At 36.6% G+C, this 17,679-nt stretch overlaps 1 protein-coding gene across 1 annotated transcript; it reads right to left on the reverse strand.

Moving 5' to 3' along the window:
• Positions 1 to 283: 283 nt before the first annotated feature.
• On the reverse strand, positions 284 to 13,755 carry AMTN (amelotin). The gene is made up of 7 exons (XM_026003481.2): positions 13,702 to 13,755; positions 10,479 to 10,565; positions 9,455 to 9,520; positions 8,458 to 8,547; positions 4,286 to 4,321; positions 2,965 to 2,991; positions 284 to 622 (listed from the first exon to the last, which is right to left on the reverse strand). Exons 1-7 carry the CDS (start codon positions 13,753 to 13,755, stop codon positions 284 to 286), a joined length of 699 nt encoding a protein of 232 aa, XP_025859266.2.
• Positions 13,756 to 17,679: the final 3,924 nt, after the last annotated feature.

Below are 17,679 nucleotides of genomic sequence, written 5' to 3' on the forward strand. Positions count from 1 at the left end.
GTACAATGATTGATTAACTGTGTCTGTTGTAGACCTGTCTATGTTTGGGGGTCAGAGAGAGAGATAAGAAAGGGAGAGCACAGTCTCTTTCCAAAGACTTCCAGGTCCAATAGAAAATGTGTTATTTTCTATTAAATATTTTCTATTAAATGCCAGCAATTAAATGTCTCCTTTCTGGGTTGATACAATAGGATTGGTGGCCCAGTAAAAATATTCCCTCACATTGCTGGAATCATTTGTATGAGGTAAAAGGGAGCCCTGATTTTATTAGGATCTGTATTTGTCAAGGCAAGACAAAGAACCCTGTTCCCACTCTGCGGTGACTCCTGCAGCATTTTCCTGGCTCAGAAAATTTACCATTTGGTGGCCCACTGGTGGTTTCCTGGGTAGTGTGTGTGCCCCTTTGGATGCCTGCAGGGGCGGTCACTCCAAAGTCATCATCTGTGTCGCTGGGAGTAGTGGAGAAGCTCTCCGGGGTTCCCTGGATGGCAGGATTCCCTCCTGCTTGCCCTGCAGGAAGGATTCCATTCTGGGCATCTGGATTAGCTGGACTGGTAGGCAGGATGGCTCCAGGAAACAGTGGCTGAAAAATGAGGCCTGTGAAGATTTGTGGGGACCCTGGCTGGAATGAGGAAAGGAAAAGGCAAACAAAGTCAAAAGGACACATTTTAAGGCTGGTCAACCAGCCTTTTCTCCTTCAAGGGCAGTGAGTTGGGGCAGGGATGCAAGATGGAAAGGGTAGTAGAGTCAGAGAAAATAATAAAGATTAGGCATTTCTCAGAAGAAATGCTTCCCTCTCCTGATCAAGCCTGGTGCTGGTTTCATGACTAATTCCATGCTGTATTTTATTTTCCTCAGAAAGGATAAATCAGAACCAAGCCAGTCATGGGAAAAGGAATAATGAATAATTTGTTCATCTCAGGTGTACATGGAGGTAGAACTAAGATAGAAAATCCATACAATTATGCTGGGCTATATCTCTGCTACTGACCTAAATTATAGTCTCTCTTTTGCCCAGAAGTTTTTAAAGAATTTAAGAGACAAAAAATTAATGGGAAAAATTAATTAGTCAATCAATCCTCATCTCATGGTTTGCATGTTTTCAAGTTTCTTTTGATTTTTTTTGAGGGCATTGAATATTCAGTCAGAAATACTTTTCTTGTCAGTTCAGCAACTTGTGTATTCCTTGAGGTTACTTAAAGGAACTCTTCTGTGTAGGTTTGTCAGTGATTTGCATACTGGATATAAACATTGTTGCTGCCTATATTTATTTATTTTTCCTGGAAAATATTACTGTAATAAGTTTCTCCTAAGAAGAAATAATTTAGTATGAACGTGATTTGGAGAAAGTTCAGGCAGGAACTTGTTCTCTGAAACTCCTCAGTTCCAGTGATGTTGACATAAAATAGGAAGGCTTGAAGGCTCATAATTAAGATATAGGCCAGTTTTTTTGGGCATAGTTCCTAATTGTTAGTTTGTGTAAGAGCCTCCTGAGAAGTTTGTTTAAATTCCCAGGCTCCATTGTTAGAGAGATTCTGATTGATCTGATCTAGGGCAGGATCCAGAAATCTACATTTTTATCAGCACCCTGAATTGTCTTGATTTGGTGATCCAAGACTGAAGTTTGGAAAACACTGTCTTAGATTTACCAGGTACTGAAGGCAGAATTAGACTTATGCCAGAAAAGAGACAGGAGTGAAACACAGTGTTTTCAAGCTGGGGGTCATGGCATCTATAGATTTGAAATAAAGAAGGTGGTAAGGCCTATCATTAAAAAATAAGACACAAAGAATAGATATAAGTTACCAAGTGCATTCCATACAGTAAGGGTAAATACTATTTCATGAAGTGTGTATGTGTGTGTGTTTGTGTGTTAGCTGCATTAAAGATACAGCTATTACTGTGGGTTTTACTTTAAAAAGTTTGAAAACCACTGGTATAGCAGATAGAAAAATGACTTTTGATCTGAATCTACTACTTCTTGACCTTGGGACCAACATAGCTCAAGTTCTCTGAGCCTCAGTTTTGTTATCTATATACCTGGGTTAAAAAATCTGCGCTTTGTGGGGTGCCTGGGTGACTCAGTTTGCAGAACATGCAACTCTTGATCTTGGGGTTAAGATCAAGCCCCACACTGGGCATAAAGTTTATTTAAAAAATATCTGTAGTTTGTAATTTGGTGAGGATTAAAGGCAATATATATAAAAGATCTAGAAGGTGTCTCTTAAAATTGGCTTATTAATGGTAAATGTGGGCTTTCATGTATCAGTGTTGAAAAACAGCCCCATTATTTGATTTTATTTGTGAACAATCTAGTAAATCTCTACCTTTTTCATAATAGAAAGATTTAAAAGAAAACCTGTCTTCCCAGATAATGCCTCAACTCTTCAGTGTCATGTTTAGATATCACATTAATTCATTTTTTTCTAAAAATGACTTATGGGGAAAGATACAGAAGTATCTAATGATGGTAAGATGAGTATTATTTAGGTTCAGCCTTCTAGTTATTTATGTGTATAGGGAAGAGTTCATCCGTCAGGATAAAATGCTAGAACTTTTCCCATAAATATTAAAAATTTAAGCCAAGAAATTAATTTTTCCTGCAACAAATACCAATAAGTATATTATTCAACATTGCATGTTTTTTGATCATTGATAATCCTAGATTTTAATCATATAAAGTTAAAAATATGCATTGAACTTCTGGATAGAATAGAATCTAATATCAACATATGGAAAACAAAAGCTAAGTCAAATTAATGGAAAAGTAGTTGGAGAAGGATATGAAATCCTCAGCTAGACAAAGGTATCTCAATGCAAGGATCTGTAAAAAATGTTCATTTTACGATAATATACACCAGATTTAAGCGTTGTGGTAAAAAGAGATTGTGTGGTGACAGAAAGCAGGATTGTGATAGCATGAGAAGAATTTGAAATGCTAGTAATTTAATTTTTTTTTTTTACCAATTCCTCTGAGCTCAGGATAGCACCCTAAAAGGAAAATAATAACACAAGTTGTTAGACAAAGTTTAATATATTTGAGGTAAGGTATGTATAATATAATTTAAAAACTTAAAATACTTTAAAATTTGTAAAGAGATTTAAAATTTTTCAACAGTATTTTAATTGCCTTTATGACTTGTTTCAGATAATTCAAGTCACTTTATGATATTGGACTGCTAATACCTAAGATCTGAGTGATGTGAAGTCTTCTGAATTTTAAAACATATATTTTTCTACTATTAAGTAATATATGTACATTGGAGGAAACTTGGAAAATGCAGAAAGCAACAAAGAAAAAAATACTATCCTGTCATACAGAGCCTGATGGATTTTCTTCTACATGTTTTTCACACATTTCTTTTTTATATAATAGAAGTTATTTATATAATTTATATAAGCTCTTTATGTAATTTGGGTCTTATTTTTTCTTTTAATAATACACCAACTATTATTTAACCTTACCAGTGACAGATTCAAATAAATGTACTTTTTGAATGGTCACAAAGTATTTGCTCTTATGTTGCACCACCTACTCAATCATTTTCCTTTTGTTTAAATTTAAGTTGCACCCGATTTTTTTCTCTATCACACATATTATTATTTTGATTAATATATTTGTAAATAGACCTTTGCTATATTTCAGATTATTTCATTGGGTTGTGTTCCCAGATGTGGAATTAAAAATTGATACAGACTTTCTATCTGATTCTGCTTTCAGAATTTAAAGCTACCACCTGATGTGGGTCCTATATGATCTTGACCCTTGGTAATTTTATCAGTAATCTCAAGTAGTATTACCTTTCATAAAGGAAAATAAGGAGAAAAGAAGGTGTTTGTATTATTTTTAGGGAAAAGATACATAGTTAATAAGTAAATTTGAGATTGAAAAAGAAATCCCCCAAATCATTAATCATTAGATCAGTCCCATTAATTAATTTTTTTCTTAGCTGTATGGTTTAAGGGGCTGACTAGTTCATCCATGACATTTACTGTGTGATTGTAACTGACGAACTGTATTTCCAATTGTTCTTCAAATTAGAAATAAAAATATTATCTTCAAAGGTTGGTATGAATACCGAGATAGTATATAACAAATAATAAAATACCTAGAACAGTGTCTGATGTATAATAAATGCTCAATAAGGGTTAGCTCATCATAACCAGTGTTTATACAGTGCAAAGTAAATAAGAAATTTGGCAACTATCTGGTGAATTGAGGCAGGATGACATATGTCAAACTAAGATGATATAAAATAAAAATTACGTTATAGAATAATCTTACATGGGCTCCAAGGTGTGCTACAATAACTGGTAACATCTGAAAAAGAGTGAAAAATTCAATAAAAATTATATTCAAAGATAAGTTCTAGCAGATGATATAAATACTGAGATCTTCTTAAAAGTATAGAATATTCATTGAATAAATATTTGTTACCAATGTATCAGCTACAGTCATAGGTAGAAACTCATAGAGTTAATTGGGAATTGGAAGTCAACCAATTTGAAAAAAGCAGATTAGACCCAGAGAGATTTAGAAATCAGTCCAAGGCAGCACATTTAGTTACTGAATAGAATGGGCAAAAAATAATTTTGGTCTCAAGCTATCTCCAAACTGTACAAGCAATAAGAATAGTAGAATGCATATGTTTCTTTTATATGACATCTCAGAAGACACATTAAAAATGGATTTTTAAAATACAAAGATTTAATGAAGCATATGTGTTTAGTCTCATAATGGTAATCTGGATGGATATTTTGCTGTTAAAATAGAGCACTGGTAGAAAATTACAGTTAATATCATTCTATCATCTAGATACTGGCAGAGTTCTTAGACGTAAGTGAGAACTACTTCACAGGTCACTGATAACCACATAAATTTTACGAAGTTTTAGTTGAAAAGATTGGGGTGAGGTGTTGGCATGCTCTGATACTCTAAGAACTAATCTCGAATTTGTACAGAGAATTAGGGTTTTAAAATTTATTTTTATTTTTATAGAAATTCACATAGAGTCATGAAAGTTATCCAAATGGAATTTTGACACTAACCAACCCAAAAGATGTAGAAGTCTTATGAAGTAGAGACTCTTAACTTTGTTATTTCTCAGGATAGTTTGTACAGTAATACCCATAATGCCAAAAGGTACACACACATATTTAGGACATACATTTAAGAAAAAGCCTTACTGTCAGTCAGATCCTTGGCTACTGACAAAAAAAAGCCCAACTATTCTTCAGAATGGCGATGGGAAAATGGGTTGAAGGGAAGGGGTACTGAGGATTTGGAAAAAAGCATAATTGAGATTTCTTCTTTAAAGGCCAATTAGAAAGAACAAAAAGATACAAATAGGAAACCACAGATATGTGAATATGAAGTGTCATAAAAGATAATTTAGTTGTTCATCAATATAACAGTAAAGAGAAAAAAATTGTATTAGATTTTGGTGGAGGAATTGTTTGAAATAAAATAGCTAACACTGAGTGTTTTCTGTGTGGTAGGTACTATTCTAAGTGCTTTATGTTTATTTGTTTATGTAATCCTTTTAACAGCCCTCGAAATAGGTTCTACTTTAATCCCTGTTTTAAATCATGAGGAAAATGAGCCGCAGAGTGAAGTAACTTGACCACACACGTATAACTAGGGAGCTGGGATTTGGCCAGGGTTTTGTGGTTTTAGAGTTCATCCTTAATCATGTTGGCCTCATGTTGATAAATAAGAGCTGTGGACAGGTGCCCAGGTTTCTGGCAGAGGATGTAGGTCAGCTGCATAGGGAGACTCAGGATTGGAAGGGCTGGGGCTGCACAGGAGGTCACATATGGGGACACTTGGTGGTGGCATATCCTGAAGACATTGAAGAATCCCTACTAAGTATGGTGATTGATTTATATTATTGCATATTGGGGAGCATGCAATGTCACACCCTCTCTGCTGAACCTTCAGGATCATCTACAGTGCCTACTAAAGCCTTTGACTGCAGTGGATATTCTTCGGTGAATATGAAGATGTGCCAAATTGGACTTCAAGGTTAGAGCTGGGTAACAATTGAAACTGAAGCTGGAGAGTTAGCATATGGATTACATCAGGGTCATGTTTAAAGAGAGTCTCATTTTACTTGCTTGTGTTTCTAGTCTTTTTCAGAGGATCACTTTTATTATTAAGATATAAATAAGCGGCAAATACTTTGAGTGAAGGCTCTAATATATCTGTAAGAAGTAAGTGCTGATTTATATACATCTCAATATTAAAAAAGAAAATGTAAAAATGTAAAAATGTAAAATGTAAAAATTAGTTATGTCACAGAATTTCACAAAGAGGAATAAATGAAGCAATATAGGGTTTCTTGTACTGTTATTTTGGACAATGAAAATACAGAGAAAAGTATCAGTTGCATATGATATAGAATTTAAATTAAGCAACTTCAAATTATTTTGTCAATTACACCCAGCTTTGATTACATTTACTAATTAATACAAGCTTGCTCTTAATATGACCTGGAGGTGTCCAGAGAGGTAGGAAGATAATTAGAATATATTGGCTCATTGCTGTATTTATGTTTCATAATTTGGGAACATGTACTAGAAGTCTTGCACTTTTGTGTATCTTTAGACCCACAAATACTATTCCTAAGAACTGATTCTAAGGAAATAATCATTGATATGGTTAAAGACTTAGTTAAAGTGTTTTCACTGTAATACTCTTTACAGAAGCAAAAATTTTGATTAAAAAAACCAAATTTTGGAGATCCCTGGGTGGCTCAGCAGTTTAGCGCCTGCCTTTGACGCAGAGCGTGATCCTGGAGTCCCGGGATCGAGCCCCACATTGGGCTCCCTGCATGAAGTCTGCTTCTCCCTCTGACTGTGTCTCTACCTTTCTCTCTCTGTGTCTCTCATGAATAAATAAATAAAATCTTTAAAAAACAAACAAACAAATTTTTGCAGTATGATAGAACATTAAACAATCAAAACAATTTTATAAGTGAATATTTCAAAATACAAAAACTATTCAAAATACATTAAGTGAAAAAATTAGATTATAGAACACTAGACATAGTAAGAATATATTTTCTTTAAAAAATGTACTTATATGTGTAGAAAAACAACTGGAAGGACATACCCTAGAATGCTGGCTGTGTTTAGTTTTGGCTGGTAGGATTACGGGTGGGTTATTTTTCTTTTTGGTTTTCTAAATTTTCTCAATTCTCTATAATTAACACACAATATATATAATACATAAAGACACTTCTACAAAAAATTAGATCATTATGTGGGAAAGACAGGGGCTGGATTAATCTGTCACAGAGAATAAGTTACCTCTAAACAATTTAGTCTAGCTGTAAAGAGATCATTATGTATTTCTCCAGTCACTAAGGTATTTAGAGAAGTTTCAAGAAGGTAAATCTTGGGCTGTCTTTTGTTAAAACACAACACTTCTGGTAAGAGTGATGCTCTACATATGCCATTTAAATCTTAGTGACAGAGGGTTTTTTGGGGGGAGGGTTTCCTGAAAGCCAGTAATGATGGGAGGGGAGAAGGAACTAGGAAGTCACTGGGGACTTGGGCATGGAACAAGCACAGAAAAAGATTAGACTTGATGCAAATTCATCTCTTGATTTTTTTCTTTGGGATGATTCTGGTCATCCAGAAAGTCTTCTATAGAAAAGAGCAAGCTAGAAAAGAATCCTGCTATCTCTCGATTTCCTCCTTTATATTTGTTTACTTTTCAGTTTTCCCCAGTGCCTCACATTTTCCTGTTACTCATTACAAATGTATTTTAGAGAAGTTATAGGGTGGTGTGCTCAGCTTTCTTGGTGAGTTTTCATCAAGGAGCAAATTGCCAAAAATGTTCTATGTTTAATTGAACATCCCTCTGTAAATTTCTGGGTAAACTTTTTTTTTAAAGAATTATTTATTGGGCAGTCTGGGTGGCTCAGCAGTTTAGCACCGACTTCAGCCCAGGGTGTGATCCTGGAAACCCAGGTTCGAGTCCCACTTCGGGCTCCCTGCGTGGAGCCTGCTTCTCCCTTTGCCTGTGTCTCTGCCTCTCTCTCTCTCTCTCTCTCTCTCTGTGCGTCTCTTGTGAATAAATAAATAAAAACTTTATATATAAAAAAATATTTATTTATTTATTTATTTATTTATTTATTTATTTATTTGGTAGAGAGAGAGAGAAAGAGGGAGAGAAAGAGGGAATGCACGAGAGGGCAGGGGTAGAAGAGGGAAAGAGAGAATCCCAAGCAGACCCCATGCTGAGTATGAAACCAGCTGTGGGGCTCCACCCCAGGACCCTGAGATCATGACCTGAGCCGACACCAAGAGTCTGATGCTTAACTGACCAAGCCACCCAGGTGCTCTTCTGGGTAAAATTTGTAAGAACCTTAAAAAATTCTTTCCTCCCCTTTAGGCTTCTAGATAGAATATACTCCCTGAAGTTGAACTGAACTCCTGTCTTGAACTTACTTGGGGTTGCAGCTGCTGTTGTGTGTTCAGTACCCCCAGGCTGAGTGGGAGGGTCTGGGTACCAGAAGCCATCCCTGCAGCAGGATTTAGCTGTAGGACAACGGAGAAGATTGTCATTGTGTTGTGCCATGTGTTGCACATTCAAGAAACTAAAATGTATTTACCAAATGCAAAATATGCTTGAAGGGAGGATTTGCAAGGCACATGTATACACTTACTATTCACACATAAAAACTAGTATGTGATATACTATTGCATTAGGAATTAGATGTAGAGACTTCGGGGACTTACTTAGTCTACTGGTACAACCCTAATGTGCAGGACTAACTTTTCCCATATGAACGCATTTTCTCAAGGATTACTTGGATGATTTTATCCTCACTTTCCCCTTTTGACTATAATAATTATGGTTCATGGGATTTTTTGCTAACTTTCTTATAAAGAAATTAATTCCTTCATAGGTAGTCCCATAAAAATGGTGAGGGTCACAATGAAATATCTAGTCTGAATATGGCCTAAATACTGTATTTAAATTTGACCACCTTAATCAGGAGAGGAATTTATTATGTTTCCTCTCCCAGACAGAGTCAACTATACAGATAGTCCTTGAGAAGGATGAAGATCTTTCTACCCCTTCTGGTTTGCTCTTGTTGGGATGATGATAGGAGTTATAGCGTTTGTGTAGGTGTGTGGACATTGTGAAGCCAGTGAGGAAAATATGTCAGGGGAATGCACAGAGGACCTTGAAGAAGACATAAGAAGAACTAAAGCAGTAAATATGTGAGAATTTGATTAATTCCCCTAAAAGCCCATTTACTAGGAGGAATTTTTAATGTTATACTGAATGGCATCCCATGCTCTGACTTTTCTGTGTACTTTTTCAACTTATCCACAAAGAATGTGTGTTGTGTGTGTGTGTGTGTGTGTGTTTGTGGATATACTCAACATTAGGTATTATATTTAACAGTGGATATTAAAATGATTTAAGGGTACTTACCAGCTGCAGATCTGATGCCAGTGTGAACATCTGTGTCAGTGGTATTAGACTTAAAGAGGGGAAGACCTGTAGGGCATTGAAATTGAGGTAAGAACAGAGCTTGTCTGTTTCCAGCACACTGCCAATGGTGGATATCCTCAAGTACTATACTCCTGTCACAGGTGGATTTAGGATGAAGGTAAATGGAGGTTAAGCTTTGGGACCTCTTATCAGTGTTGATCTTTTCCATGGCCCTCAGAGGCATCGTAGCAGTGTGTTGAGATTAAAAATGTGTAATTGGCTCTTATTTCTTATCTCATACACTTTCATATGTAATTTTACATATCTAATTTTGTGTTCTTTTTCTTAAACAGGACCCCTAAATTGTATAAGCTTCAGGTTCCTTAAGGAGTGAGATGTGGTCCTGTCTTGAGTGTTCTCTAATGTCCATAAATTAAAAAAGGCTTCAGACTTTGCTGTTATTGTACTATTTCACAAAGTTTAGGTGTAGGTAAGAAGGGATCCTTTAGAGCAGAACAAGGGTTGGAGTCGGAAGAAGGGCGTAGCCAAGAGACAATGTAGATTTCAAAAGTCTTTCAATATGCTTTGAAGAAACAGATTTTATGGTAACATCAGCTCATCAGTAACAAAAGAACTTAAAAAGGTTATAAGGAAATCTGCAGTTATTTATGTAGAAGTATCTTAATCCCTGCTGGCTCCGGCAGCTACCACATATGATTATGTCACAGTATTTCAAGAGCATTGATGACCAAGCTTTGTCTATAGGTGTAGCTATTGCTTTTCAGAGTTTACTATTGGTTGCTAAACCAAATTATTACTGAGACAAAAAGAAAAATAATGAAGATGTTTTGCTTTTCCTGCTCAAAATTTTCAAAAGGCATGTTGATTCTTTTTTTTCTTCCCAAGAGAAAGTCATCCTCTCTTGTTCAGCCATAATACTTGGTGTATATCTTGATTTTAAATTTACTAGTCTTAACATGCTCCCTTTGTTGGTCTGCAGATGTTCTCCACTGTAGACGCTTACCTGATTTGGCTGTTGCTGGTTTAGCAGTGTTGCCTGGTGTGGAGTCAGTTTCGTTGGAGGAAGTCCCAAAGCCGGGTTGAGCTGTGCCTGTGATAACAAATATTAGATGAGGCAGGGTTGGGTCTGGGGTTTTGTATCCATTTATTTCCAGGACGTAAAAAGTTGTCACAAATGCAGAAATGTCTGCTTTTAGGCTTTGTGTGTTTCTGGAGTAGTTTTAATTCCCTGGAAAGTTTCATGTATGACAGGAGATGGGATTGTAGAGTGGAAAAATGCCACAGCAGAAGGGTGTGGTGGGGAGGGATCTAAGGTGGGGTTGAGCACATGGTGGTAATTCCTAGGCTTCCTTCTCTTTTCTGGAATTGCCTTTCTCCTTTTCTAGGACATGAAAAACATCGTCAGCACATTAGCTCTGTATTTGCTTTTCCCCCATGCTTGAGGTAAACTGCCATAACTTCTACTGCATTGTCATGAAGCTTCCTGCTTCTGCCTTGTGCCTGACAAGTCATTTCCTGTAATGGAAATTCAATTTTGTCCCTGGCCTGGGTATTTTCCTAGTGTATTAAAAATAACCTAATTGCAGGTATGAAAATGTCATTGACATCCGTATTATCTAGTTGTATCATTTTGTTTTATAGATGAGGAAACTAAGGTTCACAGAAGCAAAGTGACCTGCCCAAGGTGATATGGCAAGTAGCAGAGCCTGTACCAGAATCCCTGCAAGTTCTCTTAGTCCTCGAATAAATAAATCCTTTTTCATCAGCTTCTCTGCATTCAGGTAGAAGCCTCCTGGCCTGGTCAACTCCAGTTTGCCTTTGCATCCCAGAGGGCAGAGTGGTATGGCCCTCCAGCACTGTATCAGCCCTTGAGTGACTTGGCTGTATCTTGAAGCTGCCACTGACTGGTTTCACTAAGGACTTTTCCCTTCTGTTGTAAGAGGTAAGATTGGTATTATCTACCCTTAGAGGTCCCTTTAAGGTTTAAGATTATGTATGCATGCTTTTCATTCCCCACAATCTATTGTCAGCATGGCAACCAGAGTGCTCCTTTGAAAACAATAGTCTTGGGATGCCTGGGTGGTTCAGTGGTTTAGTGCCTGCCTTCAGGCCAGGGTGTGATCCTGGAGTCCCGGGATTGAGTCCCACATCAGGCTCCCTGTGTGGAGCCTGCTTCTCCCTCTGCCTCAATCTCTCTCTTTCTCTCTCTCTCTCTCTCTCTCTGTGTCCCCCATGAATAAATAAATAAAATCTTAAAAAAAAAAAGAAAACAGTAGTCTGGTTCTTTCGCTTCTCTGCTCAACCCCTCCATAGGCTTCCATTTTCACTTGGAGTAACAGCCAGAGACTCTATGATGGCCTACACAGTCCTCATGCCCTGGACCTCTATTATCTCTTTGACCTTCCATCCCATCCCACTTCCTCTTGCTCACTTTGTTGCTGCCATCAAAGATACTTGCTATCTCTGGGCAGATGGGCTCACTCTTGCCTCAAAACATCACCTCTGTCTGTTTCCTCTGTTTGGAATATTCTTACCCTAGACATTGGCTCACTCTCTCACCTGCTTCAAGTCTTTGCTTGAGTTTACTTTCTTATTGATCAAAGTCACTTACCCCAGCCACTCTCCTGAATATGCATTCTACTCCATCACCAATGTGTACCCTATTTCCAAGCTTTGGATCTGCTAAAAATAATCACTAGGCTCTTTTATGTGTCCACATTTAAAATTTGGTTCATTTTTTATACCTTTATGATAATTCAATAAACTCATTTACAAATAATAAAAAATATCTTGTCCATGTGTCCTGATTTTTCATTTGATAAATACCACTGCTGTACCTTAAAGGCATGTCAGTATCACCCCCTGCACCCCCTGCACCACTAACTTGCCAGCTGCTGTCATATCGTTGGTGTTTAGCAATCTGCATTAACCTTCACACAACTCCTCAGTCAACCTTGAATGATAGTGGCTGTATGCCTGGAAAGTTTTATTTATCTTGAGTTTTCACAAATTATATGGTAATTTAAATACACTAAAGATACCCTATTTCGAAGAACTTTTTGGTAAATTTGTTTGAAGTGAAAAATCTGTATTTTACAAAAGAATTGCTAATTTAGCTTGTTTCAAAAATAATTTTTTGCAGACAACTTCTTTAAAGAAGGACATTGGTATATTTGGAGTGAAATAAAAGGAGATTGGTTCTAACCCCTCCACATAAGATACCCTATTCATCTTCATAGAACTAGTCATAGTTATAATTTATAACAACATTTATTTAAAAAATCTTTATTAGTATCTACAGTCGTTGCAAACACCATGAAGGATCATGTCTTTTTTTTTTTTTTTTACCCCTCACCATTGTATTTTCAGCAGCTAGTGCAATATTTGGTACATAGAGATTTCAATAAGTATTTGTTGATTGTGTGGATGACTATAGACATGTCAAGAGAGTTCAATTAAGAATGGTCTCTTTGTGTTCTCCTATTTCATAGAAAATTGCATCTAATTTTTTCTCTATGTCCACACTCAAGCATCTCAAATGGTCAAAGGGAAGTCCATTTAGAGATCCAAACCACCCACATCTGTGTCTATAAAATATTGGAGGACAATTGGAGTATGTATTCGGACACTAGTTCTCCTTCTTTTAAACACTTGTTACATGTGAATATATTTTTTAATGTTCTAAGTAAAAAAAGTTGGCCACTTTGTAATATTCCCCTGGTGTTGTGCACTTTGATCCCCCTTTTCAGAGTTTATATAGTCACACAATTTGGTAATCTTTTTAGAGTTTATATAGTCTATATGTTTCATGCTTCCAATTTGTAAAATAAAAAAATGTAGTTTACCTCTTTAGTTATGAGAACATAATGGGTTACCAAGAAAGTCTTAAATTCTTTTTGGAAAGTAAAATAATTAGCCACTTTGAGTAGATATAATTTAAGGCATTCCTTCCCCCTCCCCCTAGTTTCTACCCCACTGTTCTGCCAACATAATTGAAATTCTATCATGTTAGAGTGGATGCTTTTAAAAAAATCTAAGTATGTTGAAATATGCACTGCCACCTTATTAGTTTATCATTTTCACCTTGGAAAACAAAAACAGAAAACTAAGGGAATGGGTCACAGGACAGAGCAGTGTTGATGGAGTGCAGGAAGAAAGATAGGTCTACAAGCAGTGGGTGGTGGGCCTGAGGCCAAATGATAATAAAATAGACAGATTGCACTTACCGGTAATGACTGAGTTGATCCTAGAAGATAAAGTAGTAGAATCATAGTCTTCATGTTTCAAAATGCTACCTACAGTAACAAAATAGTATCAATCTTTCACTCTATTTTTTCCCTTTTCAGAGGAGACATTTTTTAAAAAGTTCTATTTGAAATATGATCAGTTAACATTACCTTTCTCTCCACTTGGCAAAATGTACAGGTGAAATGATATTCAAAGTCCAGTTGATTTCTCCAGTTTCTTGGTGAATAATTTTACCCTTTGATGAGTTGTAAGTTTGTAGAAGGAATTTAAACTCAATTCCAGGAGGCTGGCAACTGAGAGGCCAATCAGGACTTAGCTGTCTGTGAAATCATCTGGTTTCTTTCATTTCCCAACACTTCATTAGGTGAGTTATTAGCTGCAGACATTATATTACCCAATGTCTACCATTTGAATAGAGGGTTTTTCAAGAATACATACCTTGTGCAATTAAAGAAAGTGCAGACAATAAAAAATTGCAATCCTCTTTCTCTTCATCTCCTTCCCAAATGACTTCCCAGATGTATCTGTTTTGTCATGTTTGTATGAACACATAAATCAAACATCAAGATGTGTAGCTTTGTGCATACTTAAAAATTAGGCCTATTATGCATTGCTTTGCAACTCTATTTACTTTACAAATAATGGACAACTTCATATGTTAGTACATATAGATTTATTTCATTTATTTAATGGTTATGTTATGACACATAACATTTCTTTTTGATGGACATTTAATCCATTCCATTGTATTTTATAATTATAAAGGTGGAATAATGAACATCCTTATAAAACCTGTCTCACAGATGTGCGAGTATTTCTGTAGATTTTATTCCTAGAAGTGCTGAATTAAAGGATATTTATGTTTTTAATTTCAATAGATAAGGTTGATTGCCATCCAGAAATGTTGAATGGTATGCTTTATTTTCAACAAGGAAAAAGATCCTGAAACTTGAATAAAACACAAATGCCTCCTGAGGTTTGTGTCATAAAAAAAAAAAGAACAACTAAGTGCTCACCATAGGTTTTCAGGGCCCCAGGCTGCATGGGGAGATTTTGAGATATGACACCTCTTTAATGATGTCTCTATGGAGGTTGGTTGGGTCTCTTCAACAACTTCTAAGTACACGTCAATGATGTATTGTGTCATGCCAGGATTTTGCTTGGAAGGCCATCTTAAGTTTGGCTTGTTTTGGGGTCCAGAAAGACTATCAATGGAAAATTGTCTGAGACAATGAGACATTCCAGAAAGCTCTTCTGTAACTATTCAGTTTATTTTTGTTATTGTCAGATAGGAAAGGGAATACTGTCTAGGAGGGGGAACACAAAGGTTAGCTAGTATATACTTGGTAAGTGAAGTAATAGGATCATTCACAGGTATGAAGGAGAGCATGGTTAATTTTGTTGGAGGCAGAAAGGCAGAAAAAGCTTAACAAGGAGGTGACCCTAAGCTGGAGTTTTGAAGGATTAAAAAAATTCTTTAAGAAGGCAAGCAGAGCATCTAGGCAATCCAAGGGTCTAGGTATGGAGGGATGATGTTATTGTTTCAAATCATTGGAACAAAATGGAGTGAAGGTGGAAGTGGAAGACAGGGTTGGAGAGATACCTAATTCTTTAACTTTCTGTACCATTTTGTTTGTTTTATTACTCATTTTGGCACTTAATTAGACATTATCTTATAAGACTCCCTTATTATTTCCTGACTGTATGTTTCCTTTGAATTGGATGGAGAGTCCTTAGTGCCTTGTTTTATATTCGTTTAGTGTCTTCTATGTTAATAACATTACAAAAAACCAGATGGTCACCACATGTTCATGAATAAAGGGTAGAGGTATATGCCACAGGGAGTTGGAGCAAGGTTGAGGTGAAAGAAAACTTCAGAGAAGAGATGGGGTTTTAAATGGATTTGAAGAAAAAATATAATTGATGAGATAGAGAATAGCCTGGAAAGGGGATGAGATTGGGAGGAGCAGTGGAGCATAAGTGCTAAAGGATGTGAAAGGGAAGCAACTTTATGTTCTCAGAGGCTTTCAATACATTCATTCATTCACTCATTCATTTATCCAATCAACTTGTTCTTCCAACCCATAATTCAGCATAAATTCAGCCTATGTTCTGCTAGCAACGTTTCAGTCCCTGGAAATAAAAGTGAATGGGAGGGGTAAAAATCCATATCCTCATGAGCTTACATTTTGGTGGTGGTGGTAAAACATTAAATATTCAAGTAGCCACACTGTGTGGAAAAATTAAATATTCAAGAAGCCCATGACACTAGGGAATTCACTTTCCCTGGAAACTATTCTCAATGAATGTGTGAAAAGTGGGGCTTCCTTAAGTTTTTTTTTTTCTCTTTAGTGGAGGCAGAGTTGACTATTATGGCACTATTATTTCTGGACTTAGGTGAGGAGACTTGTGCTCTATCTCCAGCCTAAAGTACAGTGCTAGGGAACAGCTCATTGGAACTGAATCACTGTGACTGTCTGGGCTTCAGGTAATTCAAGGAATTGACAGCTCCTATTGCAGACATGCCTCCAGCCCCAAGTGAGAATGGGACACGCCCTAGCTCGAAAACTGAGCTGTGAGACTTGACCAAAATAAACAAGGGAAATTCAGAAGGCTGAGTAATTTTTTAGACAAGAAATTTTAAGTCTGGAATCAGATAACTTACAATAATATAATTATGGAGTTGAGTGTCAAGAAATATGTAGTACAAAAGGGAAAAAATTCCTAAATCATTATAAAACAGAGACATCAGCAAAAACAGTGAGGTAACTTATTTTTCTAAAATGACTAAAGATATCAGGATTCATGAAAGTGTTTTATGAACTGCAGATGACATCTTTTAGACCTACAGGTCTAGACATTTCTTGATCTTTCTAATTGGTTTTAGTTTTATTTCTTTAGGTTATGGACTTCTTTGAGAATCTGATTGAATCTGATTGAATCACCATCTTCTCAGAAAAGTGCATATGCTTATGTATCAGAAAACTTTAGGGGTTTCATGGGTCTCCTGATAGGTCAGGATAGAGTCTTTGGTTTATTTTATTATTATGATTTTTGAGAGAGAGAGAAAGAGAGAGAGAGAGAGAGAGAGAGAGAGTACTGGCAGCATGGGAGGGGCAGTGGGAGAGGGAGAGAGGAAATCTTAAGCAGGCTCCATGCCCAGCCCCACACAGCGTTCGATCTCACGACCCTGAGATCATGACCTGGGCTGAAATCAAGAGTCAGATGCTTAACTGGCTGAGCCACCAAAGTGCCCTAAAAATCTCTGGTTTAGAGGAATCTTTGTGGAAATGTCTAGTGATTTGTCATCCTTGAGCTTTTTAGGCTTCCTCAAGACAAGTAATGTACTATCTTCCCAACTCCATGCCACCCAATGGTTGTGGGAAGATCTGGAATTACCCTTAACCAAGGTTGTCTCTATGAATCCCAGCCTAAGACCCTGTTTGACAATGAAAGAGTAAGGCAGACCGGAAACCTTCTCTTTCTCCTTCCACCACTCAATCATTCAACCATAGTGTTAACAGGATTCAAGATGGTTATTAGCTGCATCCAGAGCTTGGTGGAATAAATCAAATAAATTTGATTCATTTGATAAGTGGAATAAGTGGAAACTGCAGTCAGCATTCCCTGATGCATGGTCATTCCAATGATACTTATTCAACACAAACCTAAATTGTGCTGGACCAAGCATTGTACTAGGAGCTAGGGCACAAAACTGAGTAAGTCAGAATTCCTGCTTGAATTCTTCTGGGAAATATAGCAAGTGTCTGATCACTGTTCAGTGCGCAGGTGAAATGGAAATATGCACTAAGGGTCAGAAGACATCCCTAGTGTATTTTCCTCTTGTTTCTCTCCATTTCTTCCTGCTATTCCCTCTGCTTGGGGTCTCACTTTTAATCTCTGCTGTCAATGTTCTCTTCGGCCTTAAAGATTCTTCCATATGCTACAATTTCCAT

Source organism: Vulpes vulpes, chromosome 2 (genome assembly GCF_048418805.1).
Source record: "Vulpes vulpes isolate BD-2025 chromosome 2, VulVul3, whole genome shotgun sequence".
Lineage (NCBI taxonomy): Eukaryota > Metazoa > Chordata > Mammalia > Carnivora > Canidae > Vulpes > Vulpes vulpes.

Excerpts from the sequence above, each read along its gene's own strand:
- AMTN (XM_026003481.2), bottom strand. The coding sequence starts at position 13,755 with ATGAAGACTATGATTCTACTACTTTATCTTCTAGGATCAACTCAGTCA. Across the intron at positions 9,521-10,478 it reads ACCAGCAACAGCCAAATCAG|GTCTTCCCCTCTTTAAGTCT; the intron begins GTAAGCGTCTAC and ends AATGCCCTACAG. Across the intron at positions 2,992-4,285 it reads TAGCACACCTTGGAGCCCAT|GGTGCTATCCTGAGCTCAGA; the intron begins GTAAGATTATTC and ends TTTTCCTTTTAG.